The following is a 20,432-nucleotide window of genomic DNA, read 5'->3' as shown; positions in this document are numbered from 1 at the left end:
AACTGTATATATGAATGCCATTTAAGTGTTTCGGTTCTGAAAGCCGCTCAGATTTAACAAGATAGTCTCATATTTAACTGAAGTCCACTATTTATCGATAGCTACGTCAACCGTTTCGTTGTGTGTGTGTGTGTGTTCAGGTCCAGGCCACAGTGGTGGGCTTCCTGGCCTCCATAGCTGCTGTGATCTTCGGCTGGATCCCAGAGGGACACTTCAGGCTGGGCCACGCCGTGCTGCTGTGTGCCTCCAGTGTGGCGACGGCCTTCATCGCCTCTCTGCTGCTAGGTACGAACACCACACGCAGGAGTTGAGGGTGATTCACGGTGTTAACAGCTACTCATCAGGACGTGTCTGGGTCACATCCCACTCCCAACTAAACTAGCTAATGTAACTGAATCAATGTTATACAGTGAGGCTATATTAAGTGGTGTTCAACTTAGTTGCCCAGACAAAATGGCTTTATAGCACAGCTATTAATAATTAGCTAATATTTTCAGTGTTCATTTTGAATGTAAAGAACCTGTGAAATTGGAAGATTACAAGACTGTGGACCCTGTCTTACTCCCAGCGCAAAACAGCACCCGGCGCAACACTGCGTAGAATTGTTTTTACACTTGTGTGATCCAAACATTTCTAATAACTCAGGAGTATCGTTAGCTCTAAAAATCTAAATTAATAGAAAAATCTTATTTCTGTAATTCACAACGTCATACATGTTTTTATCTAATGAAATATTCTGCTTCAATCTGTATTTGTTGGGGTTAAGCCTTTCAAAAACAACATTTTATTTGCGGTCAAATAACAGGTTACAATAGCAGGGAATGGGAGATGACACTGATTGATTTAAGTAATGTTAAGCCCATTACACACATTTAATTAATTACAGGTTTTTCAAAATTTTCCTCAGTGTGAATTACTGGTGTTAAAAGTGTTTTGGATTGAGCACAGCAGTGAGTAACTGGTTCAAAGAGAATCACATCATTTAACCCTGTGTGTATCATAATGTAAATGTGACAAAATTGGGTTTTTATAAATTATTGTATGGTTTTGAATGATGTGTTTCAATTCACAAGAGATCTGAGTTGTTCCGCTACTTGTTTGTGTGTGGCGGTGTTAATTGTGTGAGGTGTCTTGACAAAATGAGCCCTGTTTTCAAAATCATAAAAAGCTAAAAACAACCCCTTTGCCCCTTGCACCTCACTTTGTGCCCAGATTATGTATTGCTTAGCTAACAAAAGTGGAGTTGGACACTACTCCGATGTACTTACATCATACACTTTAGACGATGCGCCAGAAATCGCTTGAAAAAGGGCTCTCAGAGTGTACAGCCATGGAGCGGCTCTGTCAGGCTGTACTTAGGCCCGGAAGTGCTTTGACGAGCTAAATGCTAACGTCTGCCTACTAACATGACCATGTAAACATGGTGATGTTTAGCGGGTATAATGGATATCTGTACCAAAATGACAATCCAACCAATAGCTGTTTAGATATTCCAGTCTGGACCAAACGGTGGACCGACTGACCCACATTTAACGGCTTTGAGTAGCTCAACAGGTTTTCCTCTACCACTTCTTTCTTCATAAGGTGAACCTTTTAATACGAAAACAGAACCTTTCTAATGTGTGGGAACATAAAATACCTTTAAACTGGTCTATTCCTTTTAAAATACCTTAAATCCGTCAGCCTCTCTGGCCAGCAGCTATTTATTGCCTCACGGTCTTTTCACTTTATGCTTTCAACCCAACCTTCAGGTGTAGTTTTTTGCCACCTTCAACTTTCCTGGTGGAAAACAACAGAACTCTAAATCTGTTCTCCTGGGGGGAAAAAAAAAGAAAAACAAACTCTGGCTACACCCTGAAAGAAAAACATTTTCTACTCTATGTTTTTGCTCCTCACACCCAGATGATAATACCACATATCGACACGTGCAACTGTGTGTGACAAGCCCCCTCACACGTCTTCTAAATTGTGACATCTCTTGACTTGAAATCCCACAGGGCTCATCATGATCGGCGTGATCATCGCGGCCAGGAAAGTCGGCATCAACCCTGACAACGTGGCCACGCCCATTGCCGCCAGCCTGGGAGACCTGATCACCCTGTCCGTGCTGGCAGGCATCTCAACTGGACTGTACAAGGAGCTAGGTAATAAACACACACAGGGTGGTACTTTTACTGAAAGACTCACTCACGTCAGAGTTTATTGATGTCTTTGGCATCATTCAGCTGATCTTACCTGCAGAGCCAATGTGTCTGTTGTTGGCGTCATCAAGGTTGCTATGTTTGAGACAGAACCTGATCAGCCTCTATTACCTTTGATCTACAATTAAAGGGAGCGGCATGTGTAGAAATGTTTGATATGTGACTCTTTGTCTGTCTGCGTGCGGTTAATATAATGAGAGCCACCCACACCTGACCTCACTGCATCTGCGTCTGTAATCCACAAGCTATTGTTAGCTCTGGAGTTGTGTCTTTACCGCAGACAAACACAGTTTCACTAAACTATCCGCTTCCACACCACAGACAAACACTAACCCACACAGGAGCAGTGAAACCATCCTGACTGCAGCGTGGGATGATCCCAAATCTCCTCCCGTCTTTTGAGAGTCAACAAACTTGACAGTGTTACTCACTTTAAATGCCACAGTCTGCTGCCAAACGGAGCTTATTTGGGTTATTTTGGCTGTAGACAGTCGTAGTCTCCTGTAGGGTCATTTAGTAGTACCACTGCCCCCTAGAGACAACAGAAGGGACTTACTGTCCTCACAAGCTCTCTACAGCTCATATTATTAGTTAAATGTCATGTTATTATTGTGAAGATTTTACATGGTGCTTTAATATTTGACCTAAAATGATTTATTTTAAGTGATTTAATTTCATAAAGTCTATGATGCTAATGATAACAATCATAACAACATTTTTTTTACTAAGTAATTGAAAAAAAAAAAGTACAATGATAGTATTACCCTTTTCTGTACACAAATAATACTATTGCTGTAACTTTGCTTTTGTTTACAATAGGGTTCAGTAGGAATAATGGGAAATGTAGTATATCCCTTATGCTAGTGATTCTATTAAGCACACAAAAGTTTCAGATAATGAAACAGTTTGAGTTGAAAATATTTCACATTTCAACATGTCACGCATTAAAGCATGGTGGTGGGGGGAAGAGTTGTGCGACGTGTTATCATTTTTATAGAACCCCCACTGGTCTGCACAACACTCAAAGTCTATGAACAATATTCGACACGCCATTTTAAATATAATAATAACACGGTGTGTGAATGCCCTCCTCTTCCTCCCATTACAGAGTCCAATGACTACGCCAACCCGCTGGTGTGTGCGGTATTTGTGGCCTTGTGCCCCCTCTGGGTGCTGATAGCCAGGAGGATCCCATCCACCAGAGAACTGCTGTACTCCGGCTGGGAGCCAGTCATCATCGCCATGGCCATCAGCAGGTACAGCACGCAGGGATCATGTCACCTTACTTTACCCGTATCAAATCACAGAATTCTAAGGAGTCCAGGAGGGGCCAGAGAGAGAAAAATAAATACATTTCTGGACTCAATTAAATGAAATAGTTCCCACATTTTTGTTCATTTGTGCATTACCCCTTGCAAAGCAAGTGTCAACTTGTCTTAATTAGTCATCATCAAGCTAAGGAAAGTAAAGAGTTTCTGAAAGCTACTGTATCTACAACCAAGAAAACAAGTTCCTTAAAGTCCATACCTGTTTACATGCTTTATAATTTTATTTTTTTTAAATCATTATTCTTCTTATACTGTTTGTCTGAATATACCAATTTTCCCTTTCCATCTGAAATGCTACGTTTAGCGCCTGTCTCTTTAAGCCCCCCGCCTAAAAAAGCCCAGTCTGACTTGGCCTTAATCATTTAATCATTTATCTAAGGAATTCATCAAAACGTTAAGTAAATTGAGGCCATGAATTGTTACTCTAAATCACAAATTAGTAAATCATGGCCTGGTATATATATTTTTTTATCTCTCTATGGGCGCTCAGCAGAATACACATACTGTGGGTTTTCAGGTTTTGACAACATATTCTACAGCTTATCGCCATTTGGAAAATCATTTATGCAAATCAGTGAATTATTTATTCAAAAATATCCAAATTAAAATGAAAAACGATTCATTTTTTTATTTATATTTTCATCATCTACTGACACAACTAATTGCAAGTTGTTCACCTTTGCATTAATGTAATATAAATCAACTTTTGAAATCACATACTGAATGAAGACAAAACATACACGTCACCATTTACAACCTACAGTCCCACATTCTTGATCGTGGAATGGATCTTCATGTATTTTCTATGTAACGATGAGCCAATCGCTGTCTTCTTTCTTTTAGTGTCGGGGGTTTGATCCTCGACAAGACTGTCACCAACCCAAACTTTGCTGGCATGGCGGTGTTCACCCCAGTCATCAACGGTGAGAAGTCATAAAACCTTACAGATGAAACTTGAATGGCTCCTTTGGGGAAAAGGGGAAGAAAGAGAGAAAAAAGGATATCGAGTGGTGTAGATAATAACAGCCAATATGCTAATAAGTGATACATTAAACAGTGACAAAGATCAAGGTTGACCTGGATGTGGAGAACAAATATAGAGAAATCTGTGCTAGCGCTGAAGAGTGTATTTAAAGCTGTTCATGTTAGCACCTCCATCTGGTTCCATGATAAGTGATCATCCTTTCACACTGACAGATGGAGATAGCATATTGCTCCTACTGGATTCAATGCCAGGGTTTTTTGACAAAGGACATGACAAATGAGAAGCGGGTGGAATTTTCTTGTTTTTTTTCACTATTCATATTAAAAAAACACCAGAACATACTATATCAACATGTGTTTTTTTGTGTCATCACACCAATATTGAGGCTGTTATTCTCTTTCCATTTTTTCACCGTGTGTGTGTGTGTGTGTGTGTGTGTGTGTGTGTGTGTGTGTGTGTGTGTGTGTGTGTGTGTGTGTGTGTGTGTGTGTGTGTGTGTGTGTGTGTGTGTGTCAGGTGTTGGAGGTAACCTGGTCGCGGTTCAGGCCAGTCGAATCTCCACCTATCTGCACATGAACGGTCTACCCATGGGGGATCCCAACCCCACCCCCAGGAAGTGCCCCACGCCCTGCACCTCCTTCTTCGGCTCCTGTAAGTTGACGGGTGGTGCTGTGGAATGTTCCACTCTTTCTCTCTCGTTGTTTTATCTCATGAAAACAGATCTTTTCCACGATGGCTTGTCAGTGGGATTTGGTCTCGACAGCTAGTTACACCTCATCGTATCCTTTAAATGGTTATAAACGTTTGTCCTCTCTCTCTCTGTTCCAGCTGTGAACTCACGTTCAGCCCGTGTGCTCTTCCTCCTGGTCGCCCCGGGTCACCTCGTCTTCCTCTACACCATCAACTCCCTGAGGGGGGGACACACCACCCTGACAGCCGTCTTCATTTCGTTCTACATGGTCGCTGCACTACTACAGGTACACACAAACACACTCTTTACTCTTTACCTGCGGCTGAGGAGAGGGAAATATCTAGAAAACTGGATGCAGCATTCACATACTATCATTTACTGGGAGTTTAATAACGTGTACCTTTCATTTATAATTATTGTTATAATTAATCTTATTATTTATTATTATATTATTATTATTAGAGTAGCAGTAGCAAGTAGCTTTAGAGGTTAGCTGGAATTGAGATACACTGCATAGTAAACATTTAGTGTACCTTTGCAAGACGGGTGTTATGGGTAAGTAAGTCAGAGAGCTGATTAGTTGATCCATTCTTTTCCTCTATTTGACATTGTTCCTGACTCTTACGATCCGAACTTTTCCAATATCTCGTCAGCGTTGTAAAGTCCAAAAGTCAACATTTATTGAAGGAGGGATGGATATCATAATTTCCAAAATTCACTACACGTTTTTATCTAGCAAATATTCTGCTTCAATCCATATTTGCTGACGTTTAGCTGAAACTTTGCAGAAAGATCTCCCAAAATGCTGTTGGTTTTGTTGGAATTGGTTGAATTCTTATGAATTCTTATGATTAGAAAAATCGTGAATTCCAGGAAGGACTGTACAATTGGCTATCTCCATCATTTGATAATCCTCGAAACTTTGAGCTCACCGGCCGTCGGCCTGACGTCGATTTAGCCTCCGAGACAATATTTCGGGGTTGTAGCCAGCGGAAATCCGGGCCAAGACTTTCTCTTCTATACGCTGGTCATCATTTACAGTCCGATTAGCAACTTGAGACGGGAGAATGGAGTTGGAGTTGAGATAGGACATCTACAGCCAATCTATACAGACTGAGATACATTTTATGAAGGCTAATAAAACGCTAAAACGTCGTCAGTCTCTAGATGATAGGTTTCAAGATTGCCTTTTCGGCCAACACGTTCTTTGCTCTCCATACGGAGTGTTACATTACAGTCATTTAGCAGACCTGCATGTTAACCTGCATGCCCCCTCAAACGTGATTGGTCCACGCTACTCCCACTATAAACTCCCACTATAAACGAAAACCTTCTAAAACAGGTTCTGCATCTACATGCCGATATCTGTTAATAGAGATTATCCCAATACTGACAATCAAGCACCGCCTTCCTTTAGTTCTCTTAGAGAGCAGTGAAGTCTCAGTGGTTCCTGTAAAAAAACAAAACTAAAAGCTAACAAAAAAACATTGTGCTTCACCTTCTGTCTTCCTCCAGGTGTTAATCCTTCTCTACCTGGCAGACTGGATGGTGCACTGGATGTGGGGTCGAGGCATGGACCCCGATAACTTCTCCATCCCCTACCTGACGGCTCTGGGCGACCTGCTGGGGACAGGCTTCCTTGCCCTCTGCTTCCACATGCGCTGGTTCATCGGTGACAGGGACGCTAACGCGGGCAACTGAATGCATGCACAGCAACACGCACAACAACAAAACATACATATTCTACGCTTGCACGCAAGGACAATGAAGAACATCTCCCATACGCCTGGACATTATCTGAAAGTGGCCTTTTTTTACTACATAAGGGCTAATCTCCTGTAGGGCTCTGATTGATGGTCTAGCACTTGTAGGAGCAGTTATGTTTCATCTTCAGGAGATCAGGACTCAGTATCTTAAAAACACATATCTCCACCTCAACCAGTGAACAAAACCCCACAAACTACCCCACTCCTCCTATATTTTACCTAATAACTGAGTCCTACTACTTTTGTTATGATCACGCTATTGAAAATGATTACTATTGTTGATAAATAATGCATTTTATATGAATCAATATTTGTTCCACGTGAAGGGTCAGTCCTCATTATTTTCTATGGGAACGTTAGCCCTACCGTTTTTTAGAAGATACATTTTTAACACTTGAAACCAGGACGGCAAAAAATACGTCCAAACGAGCCTTGAATGCTTAATCACCAAGTGCTACGTCATTTACAGAATGAATATTATATGTGTCTCACTTCTGATTTAGTAGAGTTTACAAAGGGCTAGGAATTGGGTGGGTGGGGTTTACTACAGGGGACTGGACCACAAACGTAACAAACTAAATCTCTTTTTTGCGTCGCTCTCATCTATGGATGGCTTAATTTGAGTCCAATGGGATCAGAAGATCAAGGTCGTAACTCCCACGTTTTCTTCCCCCCTAGTTCTGGACTCCAGAATTAGGAACGTCAGATCTGAGGTCAGATCAGAATCCATCAAACGCTTACACCAGCCACGACTAGAAGGGATCTACCTCTGCTTCCGTCAGCAGTTGAGAACCTCTTAATTAACCCCTATTTAAAAATTGCTGTTAAACAGAATTGCTTGCTCTCTGGCAAAACAGCCTGTATTTTTTTCATCAAACTTCCTCTGGAGTCCACAGAAGTTACACTTTTTTGGGGGGGGGCCAAATCAACTAAAAACTGCCATTACGGAATGCCCCGAGTAAGATTAGTTTTTGATTGACCAGCAGGCGCACAAAACCAGAATAAAATAGTACGTGGGAGACGGCCCGTTAGGAATGTGTCTGTACACCTGACACACAAACGCATCTCATTGTTGACTTTATAGGGTTAATAGAGGTTAGAGAGGTCTTAGCTAGCTGTTCTAGGTGAGGATAGCACCAGTCTCCCATGTCCGAAGCAATCCGCCCACTCTCTACTGGAATAAGCAAGTTGTTGTTGTTGCTGTTATGTTGCCCAAGCCAGGCTTATAGTAAGTGAAAAAATGCTCAACATGCTGCGACGCACTGGAAAACAACCTGCAGAGCTCAGCAAAGTCAACGCCATTCTTTTCACGCATTGGTACAATGTGTTAAGTTGCCTTAGTCAGGATGAGCCCGCTCGGATTCAGCTGTCTGGTACCAGGTGAAAGGTCCCGATCGCTGATGTTTCGCGTGGATATTTGTTCTCTCTAATTTGACAACTTTAAATTGTATGTTGGGAATCAAAACTGGAGCGCTGATCCTTTCCAGTGAAAGACAGACCAATGATGTTGTTTGAGGTTGGTTTATCAGATCGGTCACAGTGGCTATAGGAAGTGGTTGCATATCTTTTTTTTTTTAAGTGTTTTTATTGTTGGTATTGGGTTCTTTGAGTTGCACGATTAAAAGTTCTCTATGCTAACAAGCTTGCTTTCAGTTAGCAAGTTTCGTTAGCTTAGTGAACTTTTGGCCCCCTTATAGTAACGCTATGATGAATGAGGAAATTTCTTAAGTTTAGTTTTTTTCAGATGCTGTAGAGTGCGTTCAAACGTGTTGTTTCTCTCTACGGAAGCCCAGAGAGGCAAGTAAGAAAAAAAAAAATCTGGTGAAACTCTTCTTTTAAAGCTGGGAAAAAAATGTCCCACTTGCTTTAAGGATGAGAAAGAAAATGAAGGAAATTAGAAACTTTTTTTTCTCACCTGTTGTTAAGACATAATCACAGGAGAGAAAACAGTTCAGGTTAGACTTGGAAAATTGATTAATTTTTTTCTCATGTCAGGCCTTCTAAGGGCTTCCGTATATTAAACATATAATTAATAAAATAACTAATAATAATCTCTCTGGTGACTCGACTGGGGCAAAAATCGTTTTAACCTCAGTAACATGTCGCCTGACTTTGAAAAAAAGAAAGTAGCGAACCATTTTCTACAAACTGTACCGAGTACAGACGCAGAGCCCGGGGTCTTAGGAGAAACCTGCATGTGATGCTTGACTTATTCGACGCTTGTCGGACTTCTGTGCTGTTTTCGAAGGGGCCAGCAGAATGCATGTGCAGGGCACATAATGTGAATGTGCAAAACTTGATTCTTTTATCTGTTGAAAATCTTGTTCTGGTCTTACTGATTTATTTCTTCTTTTAAATGTGTCAATTATGTGATTTTTTTTTTCTTCTATTCCTTTCCACAGCTCCCTAATCTTTTTAACTCTTCGTGATTTTTGATTTGTGTCGTAATATTTCACCGAGCAAACAACCACTGTAAAGATGAAGTAAGCTCTCCGCACTGGTCAAAGGCACAATGTACTGTAATCTGCAACAAAAAAAATGGACACCAGAGGGCGCCGCAGGGATCCTCTTAACTTTACAACTTTTCAGTGCATCTCTGTGTCCTCTGGATTTAAACCGACTCGAGTCCATCCGGAGTGACGTTTTATTTTGTCTTCTTTTCTACAGACTTGTTGTAAAAGTTGCATCCTTCCATCCGTTCACTCAGTCTGTATGCTCCGCTCTCTTACTGACCGGGAGCCAGCGTTCTGCCTCTGTGTCAAATGGAAAGTTGTGAATACTTCTATAAAAGGGGCAAGTAATGCTTTGTCTATTTATTTTTAGATTGCACACAAAGCAAATTGTACATATTATATTTATTCTATATATAAGGTTGTTTATTTTGTCATTTCATTTTGGCTCCGTTTCTTTGACACCATGTTGTTTTTCTCATATATTTTTTTTTTCTTTGCTAAAGACCAGTAGAGCTTCCTAGCGGTGAGGCTAACCAATAGCACGATGCCTAATACCAGTCTTTGCACACCTCACACATATGCGCACACACACCCACGCACACACAACCTGTCACACACAGGGAAAGTATACTTATAAAACATAGAATGGCCTTAACCTATGAGAGCCAAGCTCAACTCAGAGTAACCCAATCAGGAGCTAGGTTCGTCACAGAGTAGCGTCTCTTTAATTAGCTTTGATTAATAAATGATGTACAGTTGATTATGATTGTAATGATATAATGACTTTATATGACGCAGCAGCGGAGAGGAGGGCGGAGGGCATCAGTCACAGGCTTTTTATTCACGTCGTGAAAGTGGAAAAATTAGGACTTTGAGGCTGGAAAAGCCCAGTAGGCTGGTTTTACAGGGCATCGGTAAAAGTCTGGAGTTAAGTTTAGCACTAACAGGACTAAGATTTCAAGCCACAAACACAGCAAAAAAAAAAAAAAAGACAAAATGTCACTTCTCCTTATATTTCCACCTGTATATGAAATATCCAGCCTTTAAAAAAAACTTCAACCACCTACTGCCTTGTTAGCCTCAGTGCTTTAAACCCTCAAGCCCCTGAATCCTCAGGCTGCCACACCCACATCAAGGTGGAGCCTTTGATTCAGACACTAAAACCTCCACCTGTCTCGGTCAGCTCTGCTGCCTCTGAGAAACTGACATAAAACACTGTTACCATCTCAGTGGGGAAGAGGTCCTTGCATTCTCTGTGTGCTCTTCTTGTAGAAGCCCTCCCTCTGTGAGGCTGGAGGAAGGCTCTCTCCCTGCAGGACTTTGTAAATTGCTGGAAATAAAGGACTATATTATTTCATACCATTCCTCAGTCTTATTGTCTGTTTTTGTCAGCTTTTGCAGGAGAACGTTGGTGATCTGACGGGATCTGCTCATCTTTTCTCAGTACAGATGTTCAGACGCAGAGATTAATCTCAAACTTAATTTATGCTACTTCATATGATCTTAGATTGTGGTCAATGGTTTGTTTAACTGTCTCTGAGCAGCTCCACCACAAATTTTATAAATCACGTCACCTATTTCCTTCGAGAGGTAAACTGCAGTCTACGGAGCTCCTAAAGTCCTGTAAGGTGACGTTGACAGTATTATCCCCAAAGGATAAAAACTTGTTCCCACAAAATAATAACTTGTTCCCACAAAATAATAACTTGTTCCCACAGGATAACAACTTGACCCCACAGGATAATAACTTGTTCCCACCAGATAACAACTTGAACCCACAAGATAATAACTTGTTCCCACAAGATAATAACTTGTTCCCACAAGATAATAACTTGAACCCACCAGATAACAACTTGTTCCCACAAGATAATAATAACTTTTTCCTACAAGATAATAATTTGTTCCCACAAGATAATAACAAGATAATAACCTGTTTCCACAAGATAATAGCTTGTTCCCACAAGATAATAACTTGTTCCCACAAGATAATAACCTGTTTCCACAAGATAATAGCTTGTTCCCACAAGATAACAACTTGTTCCCACAATATGAATATATTGTGGGAACAATATGAGGGAATATAATATGAAATCATAACTTGATTTTTCCATGTAAGACCTCATAGTTGACTGACACTTACATTGTGTATATGAATTGGAGTGTGAGTAGGTCCAGATCCAACAGTAAGTGGCCTCATAAACATGAGCTACTGTTTAGAGTCTGCAGTGAAATACTATTACACTTGTATTAAAGTGTTTGGTTAAAATGATTTAATCATTGAAATTAAATAGATACAAAATAGAACACAAATAGTGTAAATAAAATAATCTTTAAATACATTGAACCAGTTTCAAAATCTCCACAACTGGGACACTTACATGGGTGCAAACAAGGCAAAGATAAATGTGAGAAAAAGGATAAGTACGACAGTCTATCTAGCAGGAGATGAGCAGAGGGTTGACACTGCTGGTTTGACACCCCGAAGGTGAAACCAGGGCTTTCTCTCTGCTCTCCCCTCCTTCGTCATCCCCTCCGTTTCCAAGGAGATCCCTGGAGGACAGCCGGACGCAGAGGGCTTCAGCTACCTGCAAGACCTGAGACGGATCTGGATGGGGAATGGAAAAGTACCAATGATCATTTTCAGCAAGGAGCAAAGTACAAACACTTGGACAACTTGGTGATGTTGAACACACCTACCATCTCCACTCCTGCTGCACACATCCAGAGTGTCCATCACGATCTTCCCCAGGACCCTGCGGGACACGTTCTACAGATAGGGTGAGAGACGTTTCACTTTAATTTTGGATGTTTGTCTTTTCATTTTAACTTAAGAAAGAAATATTCAACAAGCAAAACCAACACCTCCTCATAACTTAACTAGAGGGAAAGGTTGTTTACCAATGACTCCCAGAGCGAAATTTATGACTGGAGAGTACATTACATTTCAGTCATTTAGCAGATGCTTTTATCCAAAGCGACTTACAGGAAGTACCGGTGACAGGCTCACGTTTTAAGCACATGGTTACCTTCGTGAATTGAAACAAACCTCTGCTTGGTTTCCTAAGTACGTTTGTTGAGTAACTTAGGTTACACACAGGACATAAGGTACGTAAGGTAAGTTTGTTATGCGAGTTAAAGTAAGTCAACATTGAGATTTGGTTTCACATGGGTGAAAGTCCTGTGTTTGTACTTTGTCGCTCTTTGTACTACGTCACGAGTTCCTCCTTTGCTCCCGTCATAGTATCTATGACCACTTTAGTTCATCGTTTAACAACAGACATAAATATGGGTGGGACGCTCATTGAAAAACACTTAAACAGACACCAAACAGAAAAAAACACGAATCTCACATAAACCGATAACAAATCCAGCCTATAAAGCTTCATATTAACATACATAACTTACTGTATATTATCAAGCCTAATACAGGTCATTAGAGGGGAACAGTATGTAGCCCCAAAGTGTTCAATATTAGATGAACAAATAAATTAATGAAATAAATAATCATATGAATAAATTGTGTAAAATGGGTATTTTAACAAGCGGGAGTTCATTTTTATTTGACAATAGAACTTTTTACTACACAATAACAATTTTTATTTCATAATGGCAGAGGGCGGTGACAACACCACTGACATGGAAAGTGACATTATGAATTAAATATGTCATTATGAAAGGTGACATCATAAAAGAGTCATAATGGTTTACATACTGAAATTAAATAGTATTCAAAGTACAATTATGAAATAACACATAACATTTTATAATAATGAATTTTTCTAATATTTAAAAAGTTATTATTATATACATATAAATATATATAATATATATATTACACACTTTATTCATATGTTTATTTATTTCATTATGTCTTTCTTATTTATTTAATATTGAACAAAGGAAGGCTTTAAAAAAGAGAAATTACTGGCATGTATCTCACACAGTTTCACCGCAATCATTCAGCTTAAAAACAACAATCTTCTGTTTTGTGTGCGTGTCATTACTCCTGTGTGTATCCTTCATCCTTCCATCTCAGTAGCTCACTGACGTCCAACTATGATGGAATGAACACTAGATGGCAGTAAAGAGGTGTGTGTGTTTGTTTGTTTGTGTGTGTGCCTGAGGTGAAAGCGTGTGTGTCTATGAACCTTGTTGCGTAGCTGCAGCAGCAGTGTGAGGGCATCTGTGAGTTTGTCCTCCAGCAGAGACAGACGTGTCTTCTCTCTGTCCTCCGGTCTTGTCCTGTCCTCTTCTACCTCGGGCCTCTGGGAAACAGTAAGGAGGAACACATGAATGCAAACCAGCTCCTAAACTGTGTCTCCAGTATTAGCAGTCAGGTGGTTAACATGTTTCTAAAGCTTCTGTGGAACACTGGGGTCTATAACACACAGAGAGAAATTCTGGTTAGGTTTTATTCAGAAAGGAGGAGTTTGACACTGATATAGCAACTGATAATCTGTCCTTGTAGTAGGAGCAACTTCAAACACAACGGAGTTGGGAGTTTTAGTTCCAACATTTCTCTATCTGGATGCAGAAACGTGATGGTGATGATGATGGTGATGGGTTAATTAAACCTTTAAGGCTGAAGACAAAGAGACAGACTCCAGTGACTGCATCTTCCTTCCTCCTCTTTGACCTCTTGAGCTCATCCAGCTTAATGAACCAGCTATATTAGTGGCATCGCTCTGTTCATCCTTCAGTGATTCAGTCTTCCTATTTCCTTTTCCTTACCTTTGTCTTGTATTTGGCCATTACCCAGACTTGTCCACAGTTTAAAAGGAAACTTCTTCTTTGTTTGTTTCTGCCACTGACAGACTCAGATTGTTATTATAAGTGTCTGACAACATTATGGAACCCACAGAGAAATAAAATGTTTTTCTTAACCTTTCACTTGGGTACAGTTTGTATGATGTTGTGTTTAACCAAGTATCGTTCATGGAGAAGTCTCCTTCTGAAAGGGTTAGGCCTCGAAATGAACTGAATATCCAGCCATGACGTTGAAAATATTTTAGATAACACAAAGTTGTGCTTTCTGTTCTCCAACACAGCAAATGCTGACAACATATGCATTCTTCTCTCCTACTTTCACAATCGTTTCAACCGATGTCTTGCAGCAACAAGTAACCTCTCATCAGATTTCAGAACGAGACTTCTCCTTGGACGAGAAAAAGGTTTTATTTATTTGTAGGGTCCTTTCCATGATGTTGTCAGACACTTGTGATAACAATCTGAGCCTGTCAGTGGCAGGAACAACACTTTGAGTGGTTGAAGGTTTTGATGTTGAAGGTTTTATTCCACTACCTTATCTAATATTAAGGTTCCAGAGCCGTAAAACTGTTTGCAGCTCAGTCTGCCCTCAACGTTTCTCTCTCCCACCTTTTCTTTTTCAAAGAGTCTGCTTCCCTCTGGCTGCTCTTGTATTTGTCCCTTCCAGCAGCAGCGCCCCCTGTTGAAGAGGTTTCTATCACGCAGGTGACTCTGGGGGAAAACTTGGTGGACCGCGTGGTTCTGACATCTGAAGTAGGAAGCAAAAAAATTCATTAAAAAAGTGACATTTGGAATGGAAGAGGGTGTCCATGGAGACAGCGGTGTGTCAGATGTGGGCTAACCCTTTGCCACAGCCGTGCGGTCGGGGCTTCTTCACCTCCAACGGGCGGCACTGTCCTTCCTCCCTCATCCCTCGGTCCTCCTCCTCTTCATCGGAGGCAGCTCTCCCCTCCACCGCTCTCTGCAGACACTCTGTAGAAGGAGTGACTTTACTTATTTTTAGTTTTTTTGGAATGGAGTTAACTTTAATGTTCTGTTGCAAAGCTTTGGTTATTGAATAACTACATTTGTTGCGTCTGTGCTTTTGCTGCTAGGACCAATCAAAATGTCAGCTGTGGGGAAAGTGGGGAAAAATGTCTATTTCATAGCCTTAAATATATCAACAACCAGTGCAAAAAAAATAACATGTCAGATGTGCGCAAACGCCGGTTATAAATCTTGTTCGCCAACGTCTGGGACACAAGAGTTTATTTACCTGTCTTGGGGCAGGTGTCAGCTTCTCCTATTGGGTACATTTCTTGATGGGCGGGGTCAGGGATGCAGGTGCAGCGAGATCTGAGAGTGGCAACAAAAAGAGAGAACAGAACTCGTTTGTGCTTTGGCATGTGTTTTTTTTAACCTGCTCTGTGACAAATGAGCCTTAGTTAAACGTGAACGCAGTGGTGTTTGTTGAAAGTGAAACCCATCTGCTTTCCATCGACATTCTCATGCAGTGTAACTTAAGCTGCTGGCTTTAGTGCAGTGAATTTCAAATCAGTAGAGCTCAGAGGCAAATGATGTGTAAATAGATGCAGACACACGCCCGTGCACAAACACACAAACACACAGTCATAGTACCTGTACTGGTGTAGTTCCTCCTCCAGTTGGGTGATCCTGGCCTGGAGCTGCGGCACAGACTGAGCCTGCTCCTGGATCGTCCGAACCCTCTGAAGCCCCAAGCTCAGAGCCTCCCTGGCCTCCTCCGCCCGCCTCCTGATGGAGATCATCCCAGATCTTAAAAAACATTCCTCTAATCTCCATCCACTCCAACATCATCCGGTTAACTCCACTTTAAAGATCCAAACCTGATGTGAGCGTTCTCCTTCCTCAGCGCTGACTCCACCCCGTGAAGCTTGCGCACCCCTGGTAGGCCCACCGCAGCTCCTCCTCCAGCCGCCCGTTGAACTTCATGGCCTCCTCCAGCTGCCCATCGCGCGAGGAGCGGATCAGCCTCAGCTCCCTCTCGAGGGGGTCCCTGATGTCCCGTCTCCTCGCCGCCTTCCTCGCCACGTCTCCTCCAGTGCCACTGCAGTGTCCTTTAATCCTGCTCGTTGGCACCAGTTTTCCCTCTACGAGGGTGATGGAGGTTGTCGGGGTTGAAGCTGTGGTTTTAAAGCTGGTGGGGGGAGGGAGGGTGTGGCTCCTCTCACGACGGAGAGCCACCTCCAGGGCCAGGCAGCGAGCGTCGCTCCCCTGCAGCGCCGATCGGAGGTCCTCCACCAGCTCCCTCAGAGCGGCCACCTCATCTGGAGGAGGAGGAGGAGGAGGAGGAGGAGGAGGAGGAGGAGGAGGAGGAGGAGGAGGAGAGGAAGAAGGTGAAGAAAAGGTGAAAAAAAGAAGAAGAAGAAGAAGAAGAGGAGGAGAAGAGGAAAAGGCAAAGAAGAACAATGATAGGAAGAAAAAAGACGAAGAAGAAGAAGATGAAGAAGAGAGGAGAGTTAGATATTAAATAAATGATCTGTCCTCGAGTTTATGTCACTTTTCAAACTTTTTTTACTTCTTTTTTTCAAGTACTGTACTAGAGTAAGTTTAAGTTACTTGTACTTTACCTGATTATTTCCATTAGTTTCATCTGTATACTTCCACTAAAATTATATTTTACAGGGAAATATTACATTTTCTGACAGCTTTAGTTACTATACTATATTAATTAAGATCATATAGCTTTTAAAATAGGATGCACTGTTAGGGATTACTGCCAAACACTGTTTAAAACAGTTTAACTGATCTTCATCTCCACAGTAAAACGGAGTAAAAATATGTGATCATGAAATCATCAATAAAATTCAATACAGTAATATAATATGGAAGAATGTAACAATAGTATAATATGTGTCTGCACTGAGTACTTTTGATGACATACATACAGTCTTTTACTCTTGAATGCAGTTTTTTTTGTTCAGTGTGGTATTGCTTCTATTTCATATGGATCTGAACACATTCACGTTTCTATTTTTGGAGAATGTAAAATGTAGGCAGTTGTGGGAAGAATCAATTAATCAACTACTGTGCAAGTAAAATGTTGAGGTACTTGCACTTTCTTCACATTTCAACGTTACCCTTACTTAACCTTATTCATCTGGCAAGCTTGATTCTGGTTACTTTACAACTATTTCCATTTTGTAAAACATGTGATCAAAGATTAAATCAGTGGCTCCCAACTTTTTCAGCTTCTGACCCTTTATGAATAAAAGCTGTTAAATATGAATACAATGTTGTGTATCAGCACTTTTCTTCTTTCCTGTTTTATTGATCATTTTTACCCTTAGATTGATCTTGTGACCCTTAGGTGTGGGAACATGGTCTAAACTACCTAAATGTAAATAAAGTAGCTAAAACCAGCTCCACCTTGAACAGTTAACACAGTCAAATGCTGCTCACACATTGACAAATGTCATATATAATGACATGTCAGTCACAGGGGGCTGTCTTTACATTGTTGTATTGGTACATTTGCTTAATAAAGGGGCACTGCCTCCAACAGAAGGAGAGAACAGATGGTGAAGAATGAATCAGGTTGGAAATCACACTAAACAAAGTAAAGTGGGAAAGGTTACCTGTTGGGAAAAACTAAGTAAAACTAATAAATAACTGGTCTGCTGCTTCCTCTATCACACACACTGCATCATGACTAGTGTTAGTGTTCTGTGTGTCTCTACACAGAGAATGAGCAGAGTAGAGAGTAGTAGGGAGATGATGTATTTAGTAAACAGTGTAGTTAGAGTCGTCCTTGAATAATTCCCATTAAACTGTAATAATCTTAAATATACGTGCTACAAGTGGAGTTTAAGAACCCTCAATAATCGCAGGAGGCATTTAAATGCAGTAACAGGTGTGATATATAGACATCATGGCCGGTACAGTACCTGTCTCGCTGTCCTCTGGGGTTCGACCTTTAATCGATCGGTTAACCGGTCCATTCTGATCCCTTGTCAGATCAAAACTCACACATTTCCTCCGTCTGACGCGCGGCCACCGGAGCCGGATCTGCCGCTCCACCAGCTCCGTGCCCTCGGAGACGGGCAGGCGGCCGGCGCACTCCCCGGCGCCTCTGCCGCGTGCGCTGCACACACGGAAATACCCGCAGAGCCGCGAGTGGAAGTCCTTAAAGGAGAGCCGGCAGGGCAGCTCGGAGCACACGTCCCCAAACTCCTCGTCCTCCTCCTCCTCGTCCTCCTTTTCTCCATTTCCTGCTCTCCCTCTCTTCGTCCTATTTTCTTTCTCCGCTCCTTCGAGTCCCAGCACGGCGGACAGCGCGGCGAAGTCCTCCGCCGACACCGTGTCGTCCCGGCTGGGGTGGGCCAGGTGGTGGAAGACCTCCTGCAGGTATTGGTCCACCCCCGTGGCCAGGACGACGATCTCGTTATCCGCGCCGGGATCGGGGCAGTGGTGGTGGGCCAGCGCGCTCCGGAGCCACTCGCTCTTACGCGCTGCCCGCGGCGAGGGCTGCACGCGCTCCATGACTGCACATGAACTGAGTCACGTTTTTTTTTACCTTTAAAGCCTACTGAATGAAAAGTGAAAATGACGGGAAATAGCTTCGGATATGAGTTCAGTCCCGCAAGAGGATGCAGCACAACCCCGGTGCGGTTGACGCTGGAGGTCCTCACTCTGGATCGCTTCCCGGTGTCGAGTCAGGATCTGATCCCCTCGGGGAAGAAAAAAAAGTCCCACTTTACCGACTCCACCCTTTGGTGTGCACACTCTGACCGCGCATGTGTGTGTGTGTGTGTGTGTGTGTGTGTGTGTGTGTGTGTGTGTGTGTGTGTGTGTGTGTGTGTGTGACTGTACCAGTAAGGTGCGTAACGCCGCTTACAGTTGAGTATGTAAGAAGGGGGGGGGGGGGGGGGGGGCAAAAAGAGAGATTTCATATCAAGTATTGCCAAAAACACTTTGCACAGGGATCACTGAGCAATCCGTCCTATCTGATAGAGGATCAGATTTATGAATGCATGGCACACAAAGTGAGCTCTGGATGTAAATGATATCATCTGCAGAGCTTTGGGGCATTTTGGGGGCACTTGTCATCCGCGGTGACAAAAAACGAACCACAACACCCCCAGACTGAGCCATGGTGGGTTTCAGTTTACACCTTTTACCAGAATGAATCCGGAGTGGATCTGACTCACTACCTGGGTAGCTCTTCACCTTCTGTTCTCACTAGAGTCATGCAATCAGACCTTCCCTTGGAAGTCAAATAGTAATTTGTTTCCGTGGAAACTGAGCGGCAGGAAATACCTTTCCCCACCCCTGACCACTGCTCCACTCACACCTGACAGCCTTAACAAAGAGAGCGTCTTGATTACACTCACCTATGACGAGGCCATACCACACACATTACACACCAATAACACTCCGCTGCTGCCACCGAACTACAGACTACAGGTAGTAAAGTAAGAATGCTCAGCAGATCTGTGATTGTGCGATTGATCTTTGTCTGGTGCAGCAATTTATTAAGGTCCAACACTGAACGGGATGAAGTCAAATATGATGTGAAAGTGCAGGAAAGATTTTCAGATCTGACAGCAGTGATTTCTGACACCTAAAATGAAGTGAAACCAAGTCAAATACACTAAGAAGAGTTCGCACTACATGTGGCATGGTTGCTAAGTTCCTGGTTTGGAAAGTGCCAGGGCCGGATCTTAAATACTGAGTGGAAGTATGAAACATGGGGTTATGGTACAAAGAAAACAGAAATGATAATGTTTTTTTGTAATTGAAAATGCAACAGGTACTGGACTACAGGACTACATTTTTTCACACAATAGAAGACATAGACGTATATGAAGTGAGTAGAGACTTTCAGGCATCCTCAGTTTTGGTCCAGATACTCTGCACTCATCTAGGGAGAAAAGAAAACAAGGACTACATAAGAATTTGCATCATATTCACATACATAAGTGCCTACTACTACAACAACACCTGCAACTACGACAACAACAACAGGCTTTCTTAAAGTTTTGATGACCGAGTTCCAATACGACTTGCATAGCATACTATACTATGACTTGTTTCAACATACAATACTAGAAATATATAAGATATACTATACTATGACTTTTTATTACTTCTTTGACGGATACTATTAAGACTTTTTGCGACATTCTATAATTTGACTTTTTTGTAACTTTTTTTGACACATTATACTATGACTTCTTTTTACTCATTTAGACATTCTATGTATGTTATGTCTTTTTTCAAC

General features: G+C 41.9%; 2 protein-coding genes across 4 annotated transcripts in view; one reads left to right on the top strand and one right to left on the bottom strand.

The window, feature by feature from the left end:
• Positions 1-10,786, top strand: part of slc41a1 (solute carrier family 41 member 1) — a 29,573-nt gene extending 18,787 nt beyond the window's left edge. For all 3 annotated transcript variants that reach the window (XM_054616268.1, XM_054616269.1, XM_054616270.1), the window contains 7 exons: positions 141-285; positions 1,998-2,144; positions 3,310-3,457; positions 4,373-4,452; positions 5,031-5,165; positions 5,343-5,491; positions 6,721-10,786. In XM_054616268.1, the coding sequence (XP_054472243.1) occupies positions 141-285; positions 1,998-2,144; positions 3,310-3,457; positions 4,373-4,452; positions 5,031-5,165; positions 5,343-5,491; positions 6,721-6,906 (990 nt within the window). In that variant the 3' untranslated portion in view covers positions 6,907-10,786. The remainder of the gene's footprint in view (positions 1-140; positions 286-1,997; positions 2,145-3,309; positions 3,458-4,372; positions 4,453-5,030; positions 5,166-5,342; positions 5,492-6,720) is intronic.
• A 901-nt stretch (positions 10,787-11,687) lies between these two features.
• On the bottom strand, positions 11,688-18,851 carry si:ch211-112f3.4 (EF-hand and coiled-coil domain-containing protein 1). The gene is given in 10 exon segments (XM_054616267.1): positions 11,688-12,029; positions 12,122-12,191; positions 13,573-13,689; positions 14,801-14,939; positions 15,034-15,163; positions 15,447-15,526; positions 15,809-15,943; positions 16,036-16,093; positions 16,096-16,476; positions 18,097-18,851. Coding segments are annotated over 10 exon segments (1,875 nt in total). The 5' UTR covers positions 18,692-18,851; the 3' UTR covers positions 11,688-11,859.
• Positions 18,852-20,432: the final 1,581 nt, after the last annotated feature.

This window comes from Anoplopoma fimbria, chromosome 17 (genome assembly GCF_027596085.1).
Source record: "Anoplopoma fimbria isolate UVic2021 breed Golden Eagle Sablefish chromosome 17, Afim_UVic_2022, whole genome shotgun sequence".
In the NCBI taxonomy this organism is placed as follows: Eukaryota; Metazoa; Chordata; class Actinopteri; order Perciformes; family Anoplopomatidae; genus Anoplopoma; species Anoplopoma fimbria.
The sequence above is the reverse complement of the archived record's forward strand: the minus strand, read 5'-3'. Positions and strand labels throughout refer to the sequence as shown.